At 42.6% G+C, this 23,739-nt stretch overlaps 1 protein-coding gene across 5 annotated transcripts in view; it reads left to right on the forward strand.

Annotated features, from left to right (window-relative positions):
• NCKAP5L (NCK associated protein 5 like) overlaps nt 1-23,532 on the forward strand; it is a 79,952-nt gene extending 56,420 nt beyond the window's left edge. For 3 of the 5 annotated variants that reach the window (XM_066585814.1, XM_066585830.1, XM_066585823.1), the window contains exons 5-13: nt 482-520; nt 2,226-2,345; nt 6,982-7,077; nt 8,439-10,939; nt 14,331-14,496; nt 14,592-14,658; nt 15,651-15,953; nt 17,478-17,593; nt 22,262-23,532. In XM_066585814.1, the coding sequence (XP_066441911.1) occupies nt 482-520; nt 2,226-2,345; nt 6,982-7,077; nt 8,439-10,939; nt 14,331-14,496; nt 14,592-14,658; nt 15,651-15,953; nt 17,478-17,593; nt 22,262-22,492 (3,639 nt within the window). In that variant the 3' untranslated portion in view covers nt 22,493-23,532. The remainder of the gene's footprint in view (nt 1-481; nt 521-2,225; nt 2,346-6,981; nt 7,078-8,438; nt 10,940-14,330; nt 14,497-14,591; nt 14,659-15,650; nt 15,954-17,477; nt 17,594-22,261) is intronic. The other 2 variants (XM_066585847.1, XM_066585839.1) reach the window with 2 other exon arrangements.
• The last annotated feature ends 207 nt before the right edge of the window (nt 23,533-23,739 follow it).

The raw sequence follows: 23,739 nt of genomic DNA on the forward strand, positions 1-23,739 counted from the left end.
CTGCAGGGGGGGGGGGGGATGGAAGAGCCAGGAGCAGGAACTGAGCTCCTGCCCCCTCTCCGCCCCTCTGCACTATTTGCAATAAAAGGAGGCGGGATGGGGCGGTGCTAAGTTCCAAGAATTAGCCCACCCCGTCCCGCCTCTCCCCATTGCAAATAGTGCAGAGGGGCGGAGAGGAGGCAGAGAGGGGGCGGGAGCTCAGTTCCTGCTCCTGGCTCTTCCAGCCTCCCCCCCCCCCCCCCGCAGATGAGGGCGACGTATATCGGCTCGGCGTGAAAACCGAGCCGATATACGTTCGTGTGAATCCAGCCTAAGATTTATTACCTGGTTCCGCCTACCTTGCAGCTACATGCATTCAGATGGGCAAGATGCGCATTAAACACTTTCATATTATTGATGCAAAACTGTTACCAAACTCTTTAATTTTGGTGTGACTATTAGGTTTGTTCTCTAAATAACGTTTTAATGCTTCATATTACAGGTTGCAAACCACGTTGTTCAGGCACTTTTAAATCAAAAGGTAGGTCCTTTTATTTCATGCACAGACCTATAACACATGGCTGCGCCAAACTCCATTACCTTCTGCTTTGTAATTCCCTATGATTTAGGTCTACATACCATTTCTATACTATTAAACAATATAAATAATATACAAAGTCTGGACACACCTGTGTCAGTGGTATAATAATGAAGAAATCGACTTCTAATGGGTAAATGTATTGGGAGGGAGGCTGCATTTTTTGGTGGTGGAGACCTTTTCAGCAGTCATTTTGAACTTTGACATATTGAATTCAGCTCAGGTTTTCCAGAAGGGAAGGGGGGTCATGTGATATATCAGTCTTGGCTACAATGTACTCAAACTGACTCAGTTTTGCCCTGTTTTTAACTGATTAGGAGTTAAGTGAAGACAAAGTCTCCCAAAATGAAATGGTGGACCTGTTCGTGTCCACCATTGTGCCATACGCACATGGTTGAATGTTTAATTCAGTCTTCGTGAACATGCTGAAGAACTGCAGGTGATATTGCTTCACAGCATAGTTGGGCTTGCTGTTTGCGTATTTTTATGCATACACAAATGACTTTAAATGGCCCCAAAGATAAAAGTCCAAAGGCATTAAGTCTGGTGACCTTGACAGCTATTCTACTGGACCTGTATACCCAATTCAGCCCCCAGGGTGTTACACATCCAACCATCTGTGCATGGCCACAGCAAAGTGTGAAGGTGCGCCATCCTGTTGAAAGTAACATGGGAACTAGCTGTTCTCATTGAGCACAGATGGGAATACGGTGTCCTGTAACATCTGGAGGTGCTTCGCACAGTTAAGTGATCCATCAATGAAAAAAAAGGCTGTGGGAATCAGACACAATTTATCAACTTTGTCCTCACTTAACACCTAAACAAGTACATAGGGGGCAAAACTGACACTTTCAGTGTGTTTCTGAGTAACTTCCATCCAAGACTGATCTGTCACATCACCTCCTTCTCATTTGGAAAACCTTAGCTAAATTCAATATAGATAAATTCAAAATGGCTACTAGAGATGAGCGAACGTATTCGGTAAGGGCGATTTCGCAATCGAGCACCGCGATTTTCGAGTACTTCACTACTCGGGTGAAAAGTACTCTGGTGCGCTGTGGGGCGGGGGGTTGCAGAGGGGAGTGGGGGGTAGCAGCGGGGAACAGGGGGGAGCCCTCTCTCTCTCCCTCTCCCCCCCACTCCCCCCTGCAATCCCCCGCTCACCCACAGCGCACCCGAGTACTTTTCACCCGAGTAGTGAAGTACTCGAAAATCGCGGTGCTCAATTGCGAAATCGCCCTTACCGAGTACGTTCGCTCATCTCTAATGGCTACCAAAAATGTCTCCTCCACAAACAAATGCAGCCTTCCTCCCAGTTAATACTTTCACAGGTCAATTTCTAATTATTCCACCAGCTAAATGGGTGTGTCCAGACTTTTGCCTCACCCTGTACAATGTATGGTTTTATGCTGCATAGGAAAAAAAATACATAGTGGTGACTCCTGTTGCTGTTACATCCCCGTTAAGTCTTAATGGTTCTCTTCAAGAATTTCCTCGATGTATAAGCATTATATTGAATATTTAACTTTTTTGTCTTTAATGCATATTTATGCTATTTGAATGTGGTTTTAATACACTTTTCATCCGGCGCCATTAGTTTTCCACTTCATTTCATATGTAATATATTTATTTTTCCTCTTTTTTTCAGGATCTACGGGAAGAATGTATTAAACTGAAAAAAAGGGTGTTTGACCTTGAGCGTCAAAACCGAGCGTTGAGTGACCTCTTTCACCAGAAGTTGCAGCGCTCCTCGGGATCATCCCCTGAGGTGAGAGCCGTTACCATGGAGAACAGGTTGCGTGCGAGGCACAAGGTTGAGTAGTTTTTCGTTCGTCATGCATGCCTGTTACTACAGCACCTTCCTTCATTTATAGTCTCTCCTTCTGTGATACGTTTTAGTTATAGTCTTAATGAACTCATACGGATACGTTTAGTCAATAGTCCAATTCTGAGGAATCTGTCTGATATAAGTACGCTGCTATTATGGTAATTTAGGACCGTACATGAGGACGCCAGACTCAATCCGAGCAGTCAGTATAAGGCCATGTGCATTGCATCGACTGCAAGGCGAACTGCGCCTGCACTACGGACAGCGCGATCTACTGCTTGCGCTGTCCATACTGACAGTAGTGCCGGTAATCAGCAGATTGATGGGGATTCGGAGCGGTGGACCGCTGTCTCAATCCCCTAATGATGATCTCTCCTAAGGATAGGCAATTAATTAAAAAACGTCCCGGACAATACCTTTAATATGTGTGGGCAAAGCAATGAATATTGAAAACCAAATTTAAGGCTGGCTTCCCACAAGACGGAAATCCCACGGAAATCTCGAAGAATGTCAGCAGCAGGACCGCACGGAAATTCCGCGAGATTTCCGCAGCTTCAAAACCTGTGCCTCTTGGCGCGGGTTTAAAGTGGCTTGTCCACCTGTATTCCGCAGCGTGAATTTCTCCCCATAGAGAGAAGAGAATCTGCAGCGGAAACAGCGATACAATTGACATATCGCGGATTTGAATTGCGAGCGGCATGTCCACAGCGGACTGTTCGCAGCATGGGGATGAGATTTTTGCAAATCTCGCCAACTTTGCTGCTTAGTCTCAGGCTTAAGAATGCCGGTGGGGAAAGTCCGCACGGAAATTCTGTGGCACCGTGTGAACCCAGCCTAATACATTACTTGTAGCTGATGAGAAAATAGTCTGAATATTAATTGCATAAGTTTGCAATACTAATCACAATATTGTGTGTTTGCAATATAAACTATAATACACACTCACATATATACATATATATACATACACATACATAGATAATTTACTGATTCTCTCATATCTCAGGTCACATAAGTCAAGGTTTGCATCATTGGATCATGTTGCGAAGGAGCAGTGAGAATTACCCGTGGGAATATAAAGGGAATGTTTCCTCCTTCCATTCTGCCGAGATACATTCTCCTTTCGATCTAAAGCAGATGTACGGGAGAACAAGTTATGTAAAAGACGTATACATGGCTGAGATCTGTCCGATAGGGCAGCCATCCTCTTCTTAGCTATTCATATTTCATCACACTTAGAGTTACCTTACTTTTTTATATTAAGAATAGGCGATTCTAAGCAATTTTGCAATAGGTTTTATTAGCGTATTCTGTTCATTTTTTGCACAAAACCCCTTCTTAGCTATGCAGCTAGGTGAAGATGGGGCTGAGAAATCCATCTTCATCTAGTTCGTATAACTGCATAGCAGAAGAGGGTGCTCCAGCTGTGCTTGCACTGTTCTCCATAGTGCAGGCACAGCTGTTTCATATAACAATGTATTAATAAATGTCTGATTTGATATTTTATTTTCTACCCTATTTGGTCCTTCTGTGCCCCCATGATGGTATTATTTATTACTCTCCTGCTGCCAGCCCTGGGCGCTGTATGTAGCGCCCGTTTTCCAGATGGATGCGAAGAATTACATCAATGCCTCAGTGCATTCAGTTGTGACATACATCCAATGCACTGACAGTGTATTTGGGTCTGGCAGGGAACTGGCACATATGAAGGGGAAAAGCAGTCTGCAGCAGAGAATGGCTTCTCCTTACACAGCGCCTGGGGATGACAGCAGGAGTGGGGCAAGAGAGTAATAACACCAGCGAGGGCGAAACATCTTGAGGGCACAGGAGGACCAAGTAGAGTTGAAAATAAATAAAATATACAGTAGACCTTAATTGAAACCCTGTTCTATAGAAACAGCTGTGCCTGCGCTAGATAGAACAGTGCAGGCACAGATGATAGTCCCTCTTCTGCTATGCAGTTAGCTGAAGATGCATTTCTCAGCACCATCTTCACCTCGCTGCATAGCTGAAGAGGAGTTTGTATGAAAAATGTACAGAATAGGTTAATAAAACTTACTACAAAAATGCTTACCATTGCCAATTCTGTACATTAAAAAAGTGCAGCTTCTTTTTAAGAGTGAAGTACAAATAAGGGTGGTCACCATATGGACAGATCTCAACAGTGTATATGTCTTTTAGATAGCTTGGGCCGGGTTTGCATCACGTTCAGGAGAGGTCTTCTTCTCCCATACATACTCCTTTCAACCTAAAACGGATGTATCTCAGCAGAATGGAAAGAGGAAACCTTTCCTTATATTCCCATGGGCAATCGTCTCCCTCCATTGCAGAATGATCAGTGATGTAAACCTCGAATTAGTTCATGTGAGCATATATATCACGCATGCATTTTGTTCTCGTAAGACCCATCATCCAAATGCGTGCTCACCCGTGTGAAACCAGCCTTAAAATTGCATATCTTGGAACATTCTATATTTGCGTAAAAAATGCAAGTTTTCTCGGCACTCACCAATAATAAAAAGTGCAGAGAAAAGCATACGCAGTTTTCACGGACCGGGTATAGTCTCCAAGTTTAAGTCAGAACTATTAAGAGGAAAAACAGAAAATAATGCAAATTTTGGTGTAAATCTACACCGGTTATCACTTTCCGGCTTTTAGACAGTCTTAAATGTGCCAAGAGTTTATTAATGGGCATGTGCCTGTGGAGGTTCTGACACTGCTGGTTTGGGTATGTATTTCACATCCCTGGAAACACCTTTTTAAGGTTGTTACATATAACTTGTTACATTCCAGAAATATTTCCTAAAGGCTCTAAACTTTATTGTTGTGGCACATAACTCTGTAAATGTTATCTATGGGCCGCCATGCAGAACTGTAACGGAGTGCTTTCAGTGCATGCGCAGATACAAGACATTCTACTGTCTATATCTGTACATGCGCTGAATACTTTAAATTACTGTTTGATGCTTGCAAGGAAGAGGATGCAGTCAAGGACTTCCAAGGAAGCAGTCGCATTGGTATATCACGTGAACGCTTACTTCCTGTGGATTTAGAGACTGTGTCTTTGCAATGCTTACATAACCCATACATGGACACTGAGAAGATGGGTGAAGTATGATGACTTTTACAGAATTATGTGCCACAACAATTCAGGCTAGAGCCTTTGAAGAAATATATTTTGATAAAGTGGCAACCCTTTAAAGAGTGTCCACACGTGCAAGCAAAGTTTCTATTCCTCCAGAACCTCTAAACTTTTAGAAAAGAAGCAACTGTAAATACTCATAATTGTCTTATGCACATCAATGGTTACGGCCCTTTTACATGCAGCGATTATTGCTCGAAATTTGTTCACTTGTTGTTTGCCACCTGTTTTTAGCCCGCATAAAAACCATTCTCAAGCCGCTCAAAAGACATTCTATTTAAATGGAATTTCAGTCTTTTGAGTGTCTTGCAGACTTGAGGGGAATAAACAGTGTACTCATTGTGTTTGCCTTGCACACACAATGAGTACATTGTTTACTCATGCCAGGAAAAGACAATGGAATCCTGCTGGCCAGATAATCTCTCGCATAAACACCCACCCACCTGAGAAAACTCATACAGAGTTTACTTCAGCTAATGAGGAAATGATTAAGAGCTATTATCTGTACGTGTAATTTAATGCAAAAATGTCATCAGTTTGTTCAGTTGTGCGGTCGTTTAAGGGATAATTTTTGCATGTAAAAGGGCCTTCAGATGTGCCAAGACTGTGTAGTCTGATCCTGAAGTTACGTGTTACTCAACTTATCTGACATCTACTATTTACTAACGTTCAGGAGAAGGGGCAGAAGAATAATGGCCCTTTTACACAGGACGATTATGAATTAGACTCATTCAGATTCCTGCACTCCTGCGGGAATCTGAATGATATCCGTCCCGTGTAAACTCATGCAGAAAACTGAAAAGCGTGTCATTCAGTGTAAACAGCAGTCATTCACTTTTTAAAAACTGTCTGCTTATTGTGAATGGAGGCGTGTAGGGGCAGATCGCTCCTCGGCCCGCTCCGCCAATGATGGTTTCCATGCCTGCATAAAATGAACGACAAACGAAAAGTGAACGGTTCTCATTCGTCGTTCAGTCTTTGGCCCGCGTTTAGACCGAACGATTATTGTTCACTTTCACTTGTTTGAACGATTTTAGAACAATAATTATATATAAAAGCACCCTAATGCATGAGCTGCAGGGGTCAACTACACACAATTTGTTTGTAGTCTGTAATTCTGGAGCCAAATGTGGTTGTATAGCAGCTGTAGACCCAAACTGTAACATTTTTGCAATCAAGTTGCTTTATGTTTTTTATCTTGGGTTATTGGAGCACTAAAAGATAAATTGGTTACTTCCAACTTTATTACAGTATATCTGCAATGAACTTTTGAGGTAAACGCCCAGCAGCTGTGCTGTTGGTTCTTAAACTTGCAAAAGGAATTTTGTTTTTCTTACTCTCCTAGCATTTGTGATGTCTTGTGTCTTTGGCCTTGAGTAGATGATGACATGTCTCATTGTCTGTTTTTTTTTTTTTTTGTTTGTGTGAATCTAGTTGCACCCATTGCAGGCTCTGTCTGACTCCCAGGGAGGAGACCTTGACAGAATATCAGTCTCCCTTCCATTGGGACAATGTGGAGTACAGAGAGAGGTAAAGAAATCAAACCACTTGTTCAGCTTATGATAAACTCTCTGCCTTTCTGAAAGGTCAGGAAACTCCAAGGTCTTTTAAACTTGGCCATACACATTAGATAAAAGTTTGCCAAAACCCACTGATTTTTGCAAGATTGGCCAACAATCTTTTAGAGGCCAGTCATATGTTTCCCCAAGATTGCCCAACAATCTTTTGGAGGCCAGTCCTTTGTTTCCCCAAGATTGGCCAACAATGTTTTGGAGGCTAGTCCTTAGTTTCTCGGAGATTGGCCAACAATCTTTTGGAGGCCAGTCCTTGGTTTCCCCAAGATTGACCAACAATCTTTTGGAGGCCAGTCCTTTGTTTCCCCAAGATTGGCCAACAATGTTTTGGAGGCCAGTCCTTAGTTTCTCGAAGATTGGCCAACAATCTTTTGGAGGCCAGTCCTTGGTTTCTTTAAGATTGGCTAACAATCTTTTAGAGGCCAATACTTAGTTTCTCAAAGATTGGCCAACAATCTTTTGGAGGCCAGTCCTTAGTTTCTCGAAGACTGGGCAACAATCTTTTAGAGGCCAGTCCTTTGTTTCCCCAAGATTGGCCAACAATCTTTTGGAGGCCAGTCCTTAGTTTCTCGAAGATTGGCTAACAATCTTTTAGAGGCCAATACTTTGTTGGCCAATCTTTGAGAAACTAAGTATTGGCCTCTAAAAGATTGTTAGCCAATCTTCGAGAAACTAAGGACTGGCCTCCAAAAGATTGTTGGCCAATCTTTGAGAAACTATCTTTTGGAGGCCAGTACTTTGTTTTCCCAAGATTGACCAACAATCTTTCAATATGCCTGTCTTTTGTTTCTCCAGGAGATAAGCCACCATCAAAGGTGTCTTCTAACAATTGAATCCCTTTTCTCCATTAAGATTAAAAATGTTCACTCAATAAAGGAGTGAAAGCCGTTCAAAAAATCTTATACATACATATATATGCATCTTGTGAAGCAAGACCTCTGCAATGTAAAATTAAACATTAATCAATGTTACACTGTCAATATTTTTCATCCATAAAACATTGAAGTAAATCTGTATGCTGAATCAACGCGCTGAGCAGTTTTAATTTTTGGAGGGTGTCCAGTTTCCAGATATATTAGATCCTTGTATCTCAAAATATGCTTGTAAATATAATGTGACTGATAAATAACCATTTACAGCCCTAGTCTTTTAATTCTCATTATATAATTCATATTTCCTCATTTCTCCTAAGACAGACGTCAGGATTGCTCCATTTGTGTAAATTTATTGGGTGCTTATTGCACAGTACTTTTATGTAAAAAAAATAGCTTTCTGCATTTAGAAGTAATATAACTTTTTTTCTACTTTGTCACATAGGAAAAACAGCGTCCAGGCCGGTCCCAGTCATCATGTCGCTCTCTAGATGCCATGTCCCCATTCCTCAGGAAAAAGGCTCAGATCTTAGAAGTCCTACGGAGGCTGGAGGCCACAGGATCTCAGAGTGGATCATCCTGCACTACACCACCAATGTTTCTTGGGGGGATATCATCGGCTAGTGGAAATGGGTTGCGTGTAAGACCAGACCAAGGCTTGGATTATGTGAATGGTGAAGGCTTAACTCCTGCAGAACTTGGTGGAGATGAACCTTGGGCCTCCTGTCTGTTTCTGGCGCAGAGTGGTTGGGAGGAGTTCCTTAAGTGGAAGCCTATACAACGAGAGCCACCAGCCGGTAGCCCTGGAGAGGGAGGAGGGGAACACCTTGGTTTGGCATCAGGAGAAGAGTCACAGCAGTCAATGCGGCAAGCTGAGGGAAGCTCATCATCTTCAGATGATGACATTGGAGATCCACCTCCTCCTCCAAGTGAAATTAGGCAACGATTGCCATTATCAGACTTGACAAAGGGTTTAGCGCCATGTATGTGCTCCCGTGGAGCAGTTGATAAAAGGGGCCCTATTGAGGGCTATTCAGATGGAACTGGCTTTGCTAGGGGCCATGCTGGGCATCTTCATTCATTAACATGTTACAGTAGAAGCCTTCGTGATATGGTTGAAAGTCAGCATGTGCCAGTGACACCACCAGCAGTTTCAGAGAGAGGGGACTCCTTGTCTTCTTCTCCAGGAAAGCAAACTCTTTCTGAGAATACTTCTGATGGGCCTTCTTCATGTCCTCCTTCTCCTGGAGCCTCTGTCAGTTTGCCAAGGGATGCAACAGTTTTTTCCCACAAAAGTACAGTCCAGGAGCAACAGGATGATTGTCCTCAGCCCTCGATGGTGATTCCGAATTCCCCCTGCCCTGACCCACAAGATGCACTTATTCCTTCCTCTGAGCCCCGGACCCCTCATATTCCTTCTCCAGCTAAGTTTCTCAAGTTTTTGAAACTGCCAGGCTCAGGGGATAAATTACAGAATCCAAACTCTCTGAGGCTTAGCCCTCAGCTTACTCAAACCTCCAAAATTCCTTGTAGGAGCAATAATTATGAGGCATTTCCCTCACCACGCCTAAATAGAAAGGCAACTGAGGAATTATCTGGTCAAGAAACAGATAATCCACCTTCTCCGTCTGAATTTATTAATTCTGATGCCAGTAGGCAAGGACAAACAGAAAGGTCAAACAACTTAATAAATAGACCTGGAATTCTGTGTTACACCAAAAAATCACATGATTATGAAAATGTTCCTGCTAAAAATTCTGTGCTTCCCACTGCAAACCAAATTGAGGATTTGGAACTGTCTCCTAAACTAGTTGGTGAAGTTTGCTCCTCTAATTGTTCCCCTGGACCTTGTGTTCATTCCCAAGTAAATTCTTCTGGTGACCATAATGGTCAGATAAACACACCATTTATAAGAAAGCATGTAGCTTCCAGAAAGCCTACAGAGTCTGCTGGACCTCTCCCATTTAAAGAAAGAATAGGAAAAATAAGGGGCTCTGATAATCAACAGACAGAACTTACTGTTGCGGGGACAGGTGAAAATAGAGTTATACCAGATGGCCCTGATCTTCGTCCATCTATGAAAAGAACCTTAGGTGTGAGCAGTTTAAGGACTCCTGAGCCTGGATCTACTGAAAGTTACCCACCAAGGTACCATGGACAGAAATCTGATTCTGCTCGGACTCGACAGCCAACTTCTAACTGCCCACCAGGCTCACCTCATGGCCCACGTAATCCATCTCGTGCACCACCTGTACCAAGCAAGTCTCCACGTAGCCCTCATGGAAGCCCAACAAAGCTACCTGCTAAGTCCCCAAGTAAGGCAACAGCAAAGCCTCTTGTATCTCGGCCCCTAAGTGAAGAGCTAAGACCAACTCCCAGGCAACCCACCCTTCCCAATGATGAGAAGCAGAGGATGCAGTCTACTGGTGCAGGCAAGAAAAGTAGCACCTGCCCAGAGTATGCATGTCCCCGTAGTCCAGGTGCGCAGGGCACAGAAAATCTTCCACTGAGTGCCCTTCACTCTGCCATTGAAGAAAAGGTGATGAAGGGCATCAAGGAAAACATGCTAAGGTTACAGGAACAGCACCGTGCACCTCCACCCGATCCTAAACAGCGCAATTCCAGTGGTATTGCAAGTTGGTTTGGCTTAAAGAAAAGCAAACTGCCTGCTCTTAGTCGTAGGCCAGAAGCGTCTCGTGTCAAAGAAGAGAAACGGGAGAGAGCTGCGAGTGGCTCTCCTCGGACTAGGGATGCAAAGGGCGAGAGCCTGAATATTTCCATGTTGATGGAAAAAGCTGAGGACCTCCGAAAAGCTCTTCAAGAGGAGCGAGCCTATATCAACGGTCTCTCTCTTGACAAGAGTCGTACAGGTGTGTCTGTAGACCAGACACGGGAAAATGCAAGACCCATGACTGCTGACAACTTCATGCAACAGCTCCTGAATCGGTGAGTGTGACCTTGTCATATCTGTAACTCCCCCGCGCCAAACAAATGTAATGGCTGAAAACTCAAACGACTAAAGGCCCATTTATACACAGCGATTATCGCTCAAAATTCTCTTAAAAGCCATCGTTTGAGCGATAATCATTGTGCGTAGATCCTCCCATCTTTCCCTCTTCGGCTGAACGATGATTTTTAGGTGAGCATAAAATCCATGGTTCAGCCGGAGAGAAGGTAACACAGACTGCATGCCGTGTTTGCTGTCCATGGTGCTGTAGTCTCCACAGGAGTGCTGATTACATTGCATTCAGCTTGTAGTCCCGTGGCAGAACAAAAGAGCTGAATGCAGAGAACAGACCACCTGCTGTTCTCAGCATACTGGGCCTGGAGGCTCATTTACATGCAAATGAAGGTGATAAGCTGTTAATGGATATTGGTGTCAATTAGCAGTTTATTCAAAAGATAGGTTTTGAGAGATTGTTTTGCATAATTATCTTTGCGTGTAAATGGGCCTTTAGTTGCATTCCCTTTGCAGCAAGCCTGCAAAGGATCAGCGCACTGAAGAAGTCCTCTGCAGTATATTGCAGCACTCAGGAGTTGGTGCTGTGCACTATAACTTATGGACCCTTTATGGGCTTACAGCAGGACAATGCAAGTGAGTAGAAAGCTAAAAGTTACAGTTTTATCGTAAGCGTATTTTTCAGACCATAATATGGAGGTAATGTTAATCCGTGTCACAAGGGCATATAAAATGTACATATTTTAGAACCATAGTGTGAACTACTGTCCTCCATTTTGCATATAAAAAGACCCATTCAAGTCCACGGGAAGTCCTTTAAAATACAGTATTGCATTCCTATTTGCATTGTTCGGTGTTATGTTCCATTAGGCGAAAATGGATAAAAGTCTGTTTTTGCCCAGTAGAAAATGGCATACCAATGAATGGAATAGTGATGCATCCTGTTTCATCATACATTGCTGATCCGTATTGTAGACCATTATTATTACGCCCAAGTGAACCTGGCTCAAGGTCGGGATTATCCAGTGTCAACTAAGAATAAACCTCGGCACTCAACTTTTTCTAATGTTGCTTCTTTCTGACAGGAAGTGATTAAGCCATTTCCTGTTTCACCGCTAGCCCCTTTTCTAAAAAAATTTTTATAATGCGGGGGTCAGACTACTATGTCAAGAGAGAATGTGGCAGGTACTAATAGCTTTTCACTGTACAACCATGTTTCTCACAATGTACTATTGTGGAGAAACTCAATTTGTGGCAAAGAAACCAATAGGCTGAACCTTGACTTTAGTATGACGTAAAGGGTTAAAAAACATTTTGGAAACGGATACATATCGCTAGGTAATCTCATTGGTAAAATAATCATGGTGTACAAGATCTAACATCAATATACACGTTTGCTTCTTCAACCATGACTGTTAACATGGGACCCATTTCGATAGCAGTCTCAGTCAGGAACACGTATAGTACACGGACTGTATACATGTCTTAGCATATTCATTTGTCACTGTTGAGGTACATTCACCTTGTGAGAAAATATTGATTTTGAGAATATTGAAATATTCTTAGATATTTGTCACTGAGTTGGTAATTGACCGAGTTTATCCAAAGGGTCAATATTTGTATGATCTTCTACATAAAGATAAATGGTCTGAGTGGTAGTTTTTGGCTTATCATGCAACCATAACATCATAAACCAACAGAGGTGCAAGGTTGAAGAACTAAAATGGGAAGAACCACCTTTCATAGTTTCTGTTGAAGCTAAAGTGAAGTGGTAATTTGTTTATATAATAGATTGATTCTGTGCCTCTAAGTCACATGTGTCAAACTCAAAGCCTACGAACCGAATGTGTCCCACCATGAGGTCCAGACACAGAAGAGCATCTTCTAGATCAGAGAGTCCTAAGCTGTGCCAAAAAGACCCTCTGGTGCTGTGTGGTCTGCTGCTGGGTACCAGAATTGCGTGCGCTATCTTGGTCCTACACTGGGACATCGGGTGCATGCGTACTGAGCGTTGTGGCTGTTACTGCAGCCCCTGGAGCCTTTGGTGTGCACTCCGTTGTGTACTTCCCCTCCTGAGCCTATCCTGTTTGTCTGGCTCAGACCATGAGGTGACTTGTTCATCCTGGCTGGTCCTTGCTACCAGCGTGTAGAGTCTGTTCCAGCCTGCCTATCTATATTCTGTGAGCCTGTGGTACGGATCGGAGAGGAGGTTGTGTTATACTGTTGCCTAACCCAGTGAGTAAGGGCTCTATCGAATTTTTGGGGAACCTTTCACTAGGTTCTGCTAACCTCCACAATGTTTCAATTTCTTCGACTATTTGGCAGTTTAAAGTCAGGTGTCTGTGTTGGGGGACTTGTGCCCCAGTTCTTCTGGACTAAAACTGTCTGCTCTCCCCTCCCCACTTTTTAAAATATCCTTTAAAACACAGTCTTACAATTACAATTGGCCCTTTGAAGGCAACCATAATGCTGTTGTGGCCCTCGGTAAAAAGGAGTTCGACACCTTTGCTCTAAGTCAAACTGCTTAAACTTTTAAGGATGGGGCTTTTATTTATTTTTTTTAATTATTTTCGATTTTCCTCCCTATTTTCAAAAAATCCTTTATTTCTAAGTGGAGTGAAATGGCAAAAAAACCCCTGCAATTTCACCATCTTCGTGGAAGTATTGTTTTTAATGTACACACTGTGATTAAAAATGACATAATAACTTTATTCTGCCAAAAAAATAAAATAATTTCTACCGCCGTATATTGTAATACTATTGACATGTCACTTCTTGAAGCAGAAACTCACAAAAATGTGATTTTTTTTTTTTTTTTCCACATCAGAATTCTGCATGCGGATTTTGCCCATTGACGGGGCAAAATCAGCTTGCAGATCCGTATCAAAAACCATGGCATAAAAACAGATTTTGTTGCGGTCTTTTGAGGTGGAATTCGCCATGGAAAATTCCGTGCTGAATTCTGCTTTGTGAATCTACCCTTAAGATGTCATCCATTGGCTTTTTCCTACAATTATTCAGGCGGTAATTGCCCCCTGTAAAGGTACCTTTTAGTGAAACTGAATATTCTCACCCTATGACTAGTAGGGATGAAACAGGTCTGATATACTGCTTAAGCCAAGATAAGCTGCTGACACACTGCCCATCACTTGGAAGATTGTAGACTGCTGTTATAGTGACGAGTGACCAACCACACTAATTGAGGAAACCTTGTGGTAGTAAAACTTGGCTTAAAGAACAGACCATTGCTTCCAAATTTGTGCGCAAACAAGGGGGAAAATGCACTCCATGTTTTAAACACATCCTTTCTCAACCTACATAAGATTACAAAGAATCAGTCTATAGAGGATTTAATGAAACTTTAACTCTCCTGCGTAGGGTGGATGGAAAGGAGACTCCTGCAGACGGACGTCTGGATGGGAAGACACCACTCCGAGACTTTCCAAGATTATCACCAGAGAACAAGGAAGCACGCCCATTTCGTTCACCAAGGAATGGGATGGTGGCACATGTGCAGCGGGTGGAGCAGAAGAGTATGGATCAGGTAAATGCCTTGAGTTAATGCTAATTTTTTTTTTTTTGGAGAGGACCAGTGAAAACACCAAAAACATGTTACTAATTATGGTCTTCTCCCGATAGAACCGAGAGGTGGTTCTACCTGCCGATGAGCGGATTTCAGAGTCTATAACTTCACAGCACTTTGCAGGTATCTTTGTAATAGTTTCTTCTTTGTTTCCTTTGCATTGTGTTTCCATCTATAAATGGGAAGACTCTGCAGATTAAGGTACCTTTACACGGGCGAATAGTTGCCCTAATAATCCCTCAAACACGCGACTGACGGCCCGTGTACACACGGCCCCCATTGGAGCGCTGATCAAGAAGTCGCTCAGTTGTCACTAGTCGTTCCGTTTCCACTCACTGAACCGGAGCTCAGTCTTCGAAGGACTCCTGGTTACTGTGAATTGAGGTGGGCGGTCGGCCAGAAGAGATCTTTCTCCAGCCACTCCGCCTCCAGTTTCTGGTAGGCTATTGCTCTTGTGTAAAAGCACAGGAGCGATAGTTGTTTGGACGGCTGTCAGGCGCTAATGCGCCCAACAGTCGTTCCATACAAAGGTACCCATACTCTATAACCTTGGTGTATTAACTTGTTTATGGAAAACTTCGATGTATTCTTTCTTTAATGAAATTTTTGTTTTCGAGCTAAAAAATAAGTCTTTTTAAAGTAAAATAGTCAAACTATAACTTTTGATTATTAGTAGAATTTACACTTTAATGCACATACTGTAGCTCCGAGTGTCCCGTAAAGAAAAAAGGGGAAGTGTTAGGATCCCTCCAGTGTTTTCAATCTCAGTGATATGACGTGACTGGTAGGCATCAACGACCATCCATTTATACTGACCTCACCACCGCAAGTAGCGATTGGCTGCTGCAGTCACATGCATGTCATATCGCTGAGGATGTACGCAACAAGTTTGAAGCCTCTCGGGGGACGTTTTTAGGGATTGGAAAATACTTTTTTTTTTTTTTTTAAATATGAAGTTGTCATCCACTCCATGTGTTTTTGAATTTTTCTTCCTCCCATCGTCATCCCTTTTTTGCTTCATGACTTCCATTTCATATCACGTTTCTTTTCAAATCTATTTTTTGACTCTTAACATTATTCTTGTTTAACTAATTTTCATTTCCCCCACTCCATAGCTTGTGATTCACTCACTCGGACTCTGGACAGTGGTATTGGGACATTTCCTCCTCCGGATTACTGTGGAGGGACTCCTAACAAAAATACCCCAAAGTTAAAACCTAGGCTAGACTCTCCTTCTGTCCTTCCAGTGGGAAGGTTTTCTGCCTTCCCCAAGGTACCCCGAAGAGCTAGGACCTTGGAAAGGGACATGCGAGCTGTGGAAGAGATGTTCCCAAGTGGACAGCACCAGAGTGTCCCTGCATTCCATGCACTATTGGCAGAACCAGAACCGGCCATAGGTCACAGGATGTATGGAGAAGGTTTGTGCCTTTTGTACTTTCCAAACCCATATGACTACTCATTAATGGTGGCAGTGGTAGCAGTGCACTTTCCTGTTGTCAGTGTGAAGCAAATCGAAGGCCAATGTCATTGAGGATCTCATCTTAGTTGACTGACTTGCATTTCGGTATATTTTGGGGTGAAGTAAAAAATATAGCCCTCTCACAAATTTTTGTAGTTTTGTACAAATTTTTTGAAATGAGTATAACGTCATAAATCTCAGCCATTCAATCCACCATTATGTTAACCCTTTTAACTCCTTCCCATCTTACATACAGCTTTAAATGTCCCCGTGTAGTAAGGATGTCCATAGACGTCCACAGTATATGCTGTCTATGAAGCGACTCGGCGTGTGGACCCAATCTATACACGGCGGGTATCAGCTGTCCGATACCCTCCCCCCAACTGAATCGCGTCTGTTAACCCATTAATTGCCACTGTCTGTTCTGACACTGGCATTTAAGTGTCCTAAATAATTGGGATTTAAATGTCCTGAACAGTTGCTGTCTGGGTGTTATGGCAGCCTGAAAACTTCTGAAAGCCCTCAGGGTTACCTTGATCATTTGTCTATTAGGGATGTGCCTGTGGCATGTCTTCAATAGGCAGCCTGATAAAATACAGCATAATGCAATACCATAGTAATGCGTTATACTGTATAAGTGATCAAACAATCACAAGTTCAAGTCCCGTATGGGAACTAATAGAAAGAAGTAAAATAAAATGTTTTTAAAATTATTATAAAAATAAAAATGTTAAAAGAAAATCAAAAACCTTTTTCTCAGTTGTCGTATCAAAAAAAAGAAAAAAAGGCCAAAAATTGATATCACTACATCCATAAAGGTCCAATGTATTAAAATATCAAATGATTAATCCTGCATAAATAATTCGTAAAAATTAAGTCAGAAAAAAAATGCACAATGGCAGAATTGCACTTTTTTGATCACTCTATCCCCAAGAAAAAATACAATAAAAAGTGATCAAAAAGTCATATGTTCCCTAAATCTGTTGGAATGCCAAGTTCAGGTTTCCCTGTAAAAAAAAAAAAAACAAAAAAAAACAAACAAAGAAAAAAACACAGCCCCATTGACGGAAAAATAAAAAGTTATGGGGGTCAAAAAATTGGGGCAGAAAGCAATTCTTATTTGAAAAAAATGTAGTGTTAATATAAAACTATATAAATTTGGTATCGCTGTAATCGTACTGACCCACAGAATCAAGATAACATGTCATTTTTACTGCACCATGAATGCTGTAAAATAAACCCTCAATGGTGCATTTGTGAGATTTTTCCCATTTCACCCCCACTTAGAAATGTTTGAAAGCCATCCAATACATTTCTATGGTATGTTAAGTAGTACAATTGAAAAATACAACTTCCAAAATAACAAGCCCTCATGTACACACAAAAAATAAAATAGTTATGATGTTTTTGAAAGTGGGATTACCAGAACGGAAGAATGTGACCCGACCATGAAAGGGTTAAAATCCATTAACTTATCTTGCAGATTCCAACAGAGATCGTAATTTGCCCCAACAAGGGAAAAACTGGACCTTTCCCAATGCAAAGGTCAGCGCCAGCTCTACTGAGAACTTCAGGAATAGAGCACATGAGCTGGAAGAGGTCAGTGACCAGTCATAAATCTATATTGTATTGTCTAAATGTAGAGTTTAACCTAAAGTTCATTTTACTAATTGGAACCAAAGTGTCCTTAATATGTTGCTTTGAATTAGAAGGTCGCACAGCTTTTTGGGGAGCGTTCACGCTTTGGTACCTGATGGACAAGGTTTTCATTAGTTTCTATTATATCTGAAATATATAATAACATAACCAACTGCGCTGTTCTATACTGCAAAAATAACAGAAACAAATGGAAACCTTTTCAATTCGACACCAAGGTGATATCAGTTTCACTAATTACAGTGAATGGCTCCATTTTGGGGATTCCATCATAGTTCTGTTTTTGGCACCTGAGAAGAAACCACCAGAGAGAACCTCACAGAGTAGTGAAAAAACGCTTCCATAGGCTTTGTTCACATGAGGGCTGTTCTAGCGTTGTATAGGTGCGTGAAAAAATAGTGCTTATACTGCGCTAAAGATCGCGTGAACAGGCAGCTGCTCCAGGAGGACAGAGAGAAGAAGCCCTGCTGGGCTTCAGGATTTCCCCATAGCAGGGAGAGAGAGAGCAGGACTATGGGGGATTAATCCATAGCTCCGCTCTGTCTCTCCCTGCTATGGGTTAATCCCTCATAGCTCCGCTCTGTCTCTCCCTGCTTTGGGTTAATCCCCCATAGCCCCGCTCTGTCTCTCCCTGCTATGGGTTAATCCCCCATAGCCCCGCTCTGTCTCTCCCTGCTATGGGTTAATCCCCCATAGCCCCGCTCTGTCTCTCCCTGCTATGGGTTAATCCCCCATAGCCCCGCTCTGTCTCTCCCTGCTATGGGTTAATCCCCCATAGCCCCGCTCTGTCTCTCCCTGCTATGGGTTAATCCCCCATAGCCCCGCTCTGTCTCTCCCTGCTATGGGTTAGTCCCCCATAGCCCCGCTCTGTCTCTCCCTGCTATGGGTTAGTCCCCCATAGCCCCGCTCTGTCTCTCCCTGCTATGGGTTAGTCCCCCATAGCCCCGCTCTGTCTCTCCCTGCTATGGGTTAATCCCCCATAGCCCCGCTCTGTCTCTCCCTGCTATGGGTTAATCCCCCATAGCCCCGCTCTGTCTCTCCCTGCTATGGGTTAGTCCCCCATAGCCCCGCTCTGTCTCTCCCTGCTATGGGTTAATCCCCCATAGCCCCGCTCTGTCTCTCCCTGCTATGGGTTAGTCCCCCATAGCACCGCTCTGTCTCTCCCTGCTATGGGTTAATCCCCCATAGCCCCATTCTGTCTCTCCCTGCTATGGGTTAATCCCCCATAGCCCCACTTTATCTCTCCCTGCTATGGGTTAATCCCCCAGGGCCCTGCTTTATCTCTCCCTGCTATGGGTTAATCCCCCATGGCCCTGCTCTGTCTTTCCCTGCTATGGGTTAATCCCCCCATAGCCCTGCTCTCTCTCTCCCTGCTATGGTGGAATTAACCCATAGCCCCGATCTCTCTCCCTGCTCTGGGTGGGGCTATATGGCTTCTCACAGGGATTCCCCAAAGATAGAGGAGGCAGGGGTTGAGGGGCAGGGCTAGAGGGCAGATCCCTCTTTCCCTCTCTCTCTCCGCTATAGGAAAATCCTTTGGGGAGAGATGTGGCGGGAGTCCCCTGCTGCCCCCCCCCCTGCTGGGGAATTGCCCAGCAGCGGGGCTGGAGGAATACCCCCGCTGCTTACAATGGGACATTTAAAACGTGCTGCCCAGAAGCACATTTTAAATGTCCCATTGTAAACTCCTGTTAGTCCCCGCAGGGATTAAGGGAACCCTCATGGCTTCCCTCAACCTCGCGGGGACTAACAGGAATTTAAAGCGGGGTATTTAAAATGTGCTTCTGGGCAGCAGGTTTTAAATGTCCTGCTGTAAGCAGCGGGGAATCTTATTTTCCTGAAAGGAGTTTCCATAAACTCCAGCTCCCATAGGAGTCAATGGAAACTCTTGCTCAGCTCACCGAAGATAGGTCAGGTTCCCTTTAAGGCAGTCATGAGCTTTTTATGTGCTGCAGTGCATTGGAGGATTATGGCTCTGTACAACTCAGATCTTGTAAGGAGCCGTTATATAACTGTGAGGACCCAAATATTTCAGGCTGTGCAGTTACACATAGCTAGTCCTCCTTCACACGAGCGTATGCATATTAACGCACGCCTGAGCGTTGTGTATTTGTGGAATGAACAATGTTTTATTCCGTGTGAATTGGCGTATTTTACTGCAAGGCATGTTTATTTGTGCGAGGTCAAAAAAAAATACGCACCTATTGGAATGGCTAATTAGTCTAATGAGTTTCAGATGTGTTCTTTTTCATGTACAATTGCGCAGTGTTTCACGTATCTTAGTGTATTTGCATGTCTCCATTGACTTCTATGGGGATTTTAGCTGCGCAGGAAAATAGATCATGCCCAGGAAAAATACGCGCATGCGAACAAACCCTTTGAAACCAGTGGGTTCTATTATCTACATGTTGTATGCGCAAAGTTTGCGTGTGGAAATATGCCCGTGTGAAGGGAGGCTTAATGGGAAGTTATGATACAAAATGCTACTAAATGACACGTTCCATTATTATAAGCAATTGTTATTCTTGCAGTACTGTAGAAGACTGGATATACTCTGTTTGAGCAGCACTTGGCGGCAGTAATGATATTTTCGCTCTGCACTGTAGTGACTTTTATAAGACGTCTTTTGACGGAACACTTTATCTCTTCATTTCCATCACATAGTACTATACATAGTAGTCAATCAAGGCTGGAGCAGCAATCAGCACAACCAAATCCGCAAGACAGCGTTAGAGCGTAGATGCAAAGATAATCACATCTCTAGTTTACCTTCAGGAAATAAGGGAGCGAGCTGTCACCAGAGACGAGAACCCAGAGCCTCTTGTCTGCTGTGTTTAGGGAAATCGGCTTAATTAAAAAGTAATTAGTTCTCTCTTTTTTTTTTTAGCGCTGACTCAGGATTTATCCCAGAATAAATGGGCTGTCCCAAGCATATCCGTATATGAAACATTTAAAATGGGGGCATTCACATTATCCTATATTATTATAGGAAACATAATATATATAATATATAAAAATTAAAAAGTATATATATATATAAAATATTTTTTGTTATTGATGTCTATTTAGAGTTATCCTCCACTTTCTGCACAGCAGAACACTTTAATACATATTAACATAGTATGTTAGGCTGAAATAAGACATATGTCCATTCTGTTCAGCCTATTACCACCCAATCTTGAGCCAGAGAAAGGCAAAAAAAAGTGCTGTGCCCCTTTAGCTGTCTTTGCTGCCTGTTGGCTTCTCTCGCAGCTGAAATGGATGCATAGATGTCTATAGAAGTCTATGTGTCTGCCTTCAGTTATTGAGAGCAGCCAAAAAGCAATGAAGTCAGCTGGTGGGGCACAGAGCTCTGGTGAGAGCTGCCGCCCCCCCCTATTTTGAGGATCAGCGGGATTCACAGCACTTGGACCCAACTGATTAAAACTGTTGACATATCGCTCTGACATGTTTGAAAGTATTTTAAAAAGTGCATTTACTCTTTTAAACACCATAAAACTATAGCAGGTTATCACTTCCTTATTAAATTGGTCAAGTTTTTATAGGGGTAGGCTCCAGCACAGGGTTGCCCTTGTCAGGGCGAACACCACGTCTAGGTCCAGGGATAGGACAGGGTTCATTAGGGATAATCATGTGTTTTAATAGATTTGGTCATAAATTAGTGATCTTTTGCAATTTATTTGGCTGGGTGTCATTGAAGGGATTCCACTGTATCTGTGGATAAATGGATGATTAGGTTGTATGTTTTATCACTTCTAGTTTTTACACTTATCTTGGTTAAAAGTTACGTTGTAGATTCATCTCAGGTGGCCTTTTCATATAACACCACAAATATTGAGGCACATGATTATCCCTAATGAACCCTGTCCTATCCATGGACCTAGAATGGGGTGTTCGCCCTGACAAGGGCAGCTCCTTGATGGAAACTGCCACTAGGTCAAACTTGACCAATAATATAAGGAAGGCTCTAGTCAGCGCATCTGGCACAGATCAAGTATAAAACTCTGGATGAAATAATGTAGCATGGTGTGCCACTTGTGTCCAGGAGAATGCCAGAGGGCATAATGCAAGCTGGAATGGACCCCATTATAGTCGGTGGTGTCCATTTTGCGACATATTATTCTATCATTAGGGCGGATCCTTACGTGTAGGAATTTTTGTATTCCTGCTTCCATAACAGAACCCAAAAATGGATATGAATGTGGCCTAATATGGGTGTGGTACGGAATTGGAGAAATGTTCAGAGCGCTTTTGTAGACTTGGAAAGGTGTCCCCAAAAAACTAGGGTACTTAAGTGTTTGAAGGTATATTTAGGGCCATATGAGGTAAAAGTGCCATCCGGCACTAATCTCATGCCTAACTGGAGCTAGGTGATGTAAGAGGGGAGAGGAAAGAAGAGTATGAAATGGTTTTGCCCCTCCTCAACACATTCCGGCATCAACCTCACGCCTAATATGTATGACCGACGTTAGGTGGGCCTCCAAGGCTTATGTGTATAACTAGTAATTGGAAACGAACTCTACAACTCATACAAAGACCTGAAAATAATTTAGGCAACAGCCATGGCTATATTATTGTTATTTTTTTAATTGTGGCTTCTTGTTTCTACAGATTCCATCCGAAGGTGATAGAGACTGCGATATGTCCGGTTACCCACATTCCTCCCTTTGTTTTCCGGGCAGTGTGAGCAGTCGTACACCTAGCACTTCTGAAGTTGGAGATGAGGGTACAAGTGAAGCCAAATCTCGGGATAACGAACAGGGTCAGACTGGGTTGGAGAACTCTGAATCCCTGAGTGATTCGTTATATGACAGCCTTTCATCCTGCGGTAGTCAAGGCTGATGGAACATTCCTACATCCCTTTATACATCATGCTGCCTGACAAATTTACAAGCTCTCCAAAAGTAGTTGGACGGTGTCGGCTGCTATGTGGGTGCTATTCCATGTGGAGTCTTTTTGTCCTTTCCATCACCATGTCGGTTGCTCCTCTAGAATGACCTTATATTTCCCACATGAGCCTCAAAAGTCCCAAGTATTAGAAATCTCGTAGAGTCTTGCTGCCTCTTGGCCTTACAGGTAAAGGTCACGAAATACTGCAGAACTGTTGCCTCATTCTCTCTCCCAGGCTGCGGAGGGTGCTGAACTTGCTCTTCCTTTCAGTTGCTACCCGTCTTTGTAGATTACCATCGTTCTTGTGTTCTTTTTTTGTTTTCTTTGTGTCTTGTTTGGTCTGCCCCTTTACTATGCATCTATACCACCAGCGGATATGATGTCATTCACTGCAGGAAGACTGGTGAAGGGGAATTCACGGGTTACAAGAATACCTCACATCTGTGTCTCTCTGATCAATATCCCAGCAAACGTGTCAATGCACTGATCCAGAAGCAGAATACCAACTCTACTATCTTTTAGCTTTTTATCAGGGAGTAAAAGTTTGGAAAATGTCCATTTTTTTACTTTTTAAGCTGCATATCTGGAAGTCTTTGTGATTTATTAGGGAGTATTGACTAGTTTGACTTGATGTGAACTTTCCATCCGTGGCCTCTTGTGTTATTTTTTTCCTTTTGTCCATATTTGTGCTGTTTTATATAAATATATATATTTTTATTTGTGAAAAATGTTTAGTTTTTATTTTCGATTTTTTTTTTCCGATGCGTTGTGTTTTTTTTGTTGTTGTTGTTTTTTTTTACTTGCCGTTTCTCTTTAAGATGGTGCTAACCAGGAAAAATATCCTTTTGTCAGGTTTCTCCTCTTACTTCCATTCTCTCTTTTTTTTTACTTATTTTTGTTTTTATACCAGTCTTTCGTTTTTTTTATTTATATAAGTTATTGTGACTGTTTTTTCTGCCTCACTTTCTTTTAAGCTAAAAATAAAAAAGCTAAAATAATGCAACTGTCGTACAAAACTTTTTGACTTTTCCATAGTTTCAGTATTTACATATTAATGCAGAGTTGCGTCTTTTACGTGCAGTTTTGATGCAGTCGAGCCTGCGTCACATTAACCTATGCGGATTTGTGTGTGCACTTGCCCCATGTTTTTCCACATCGGGTGTTGCGTATTTGTGGACGCAGCAGCGGTTTTTAATGTA

This window comes from Eleutherodactylus coqui, chromosome 1, assembly GCF_035609145.1.
Source record: "Eleutherodactylus coqui strain aEleCoq1 chromosome 1, aEleCoq1.hap1, whole genome shotgun sequence".
Classification (NCBI taxonomy): Eukaryota; Metazoa; Chordata; class Amphibia; order Anura; family Eleutherodactylidae; genus Eleutherodactylus; species Eleutherodactylus coqui.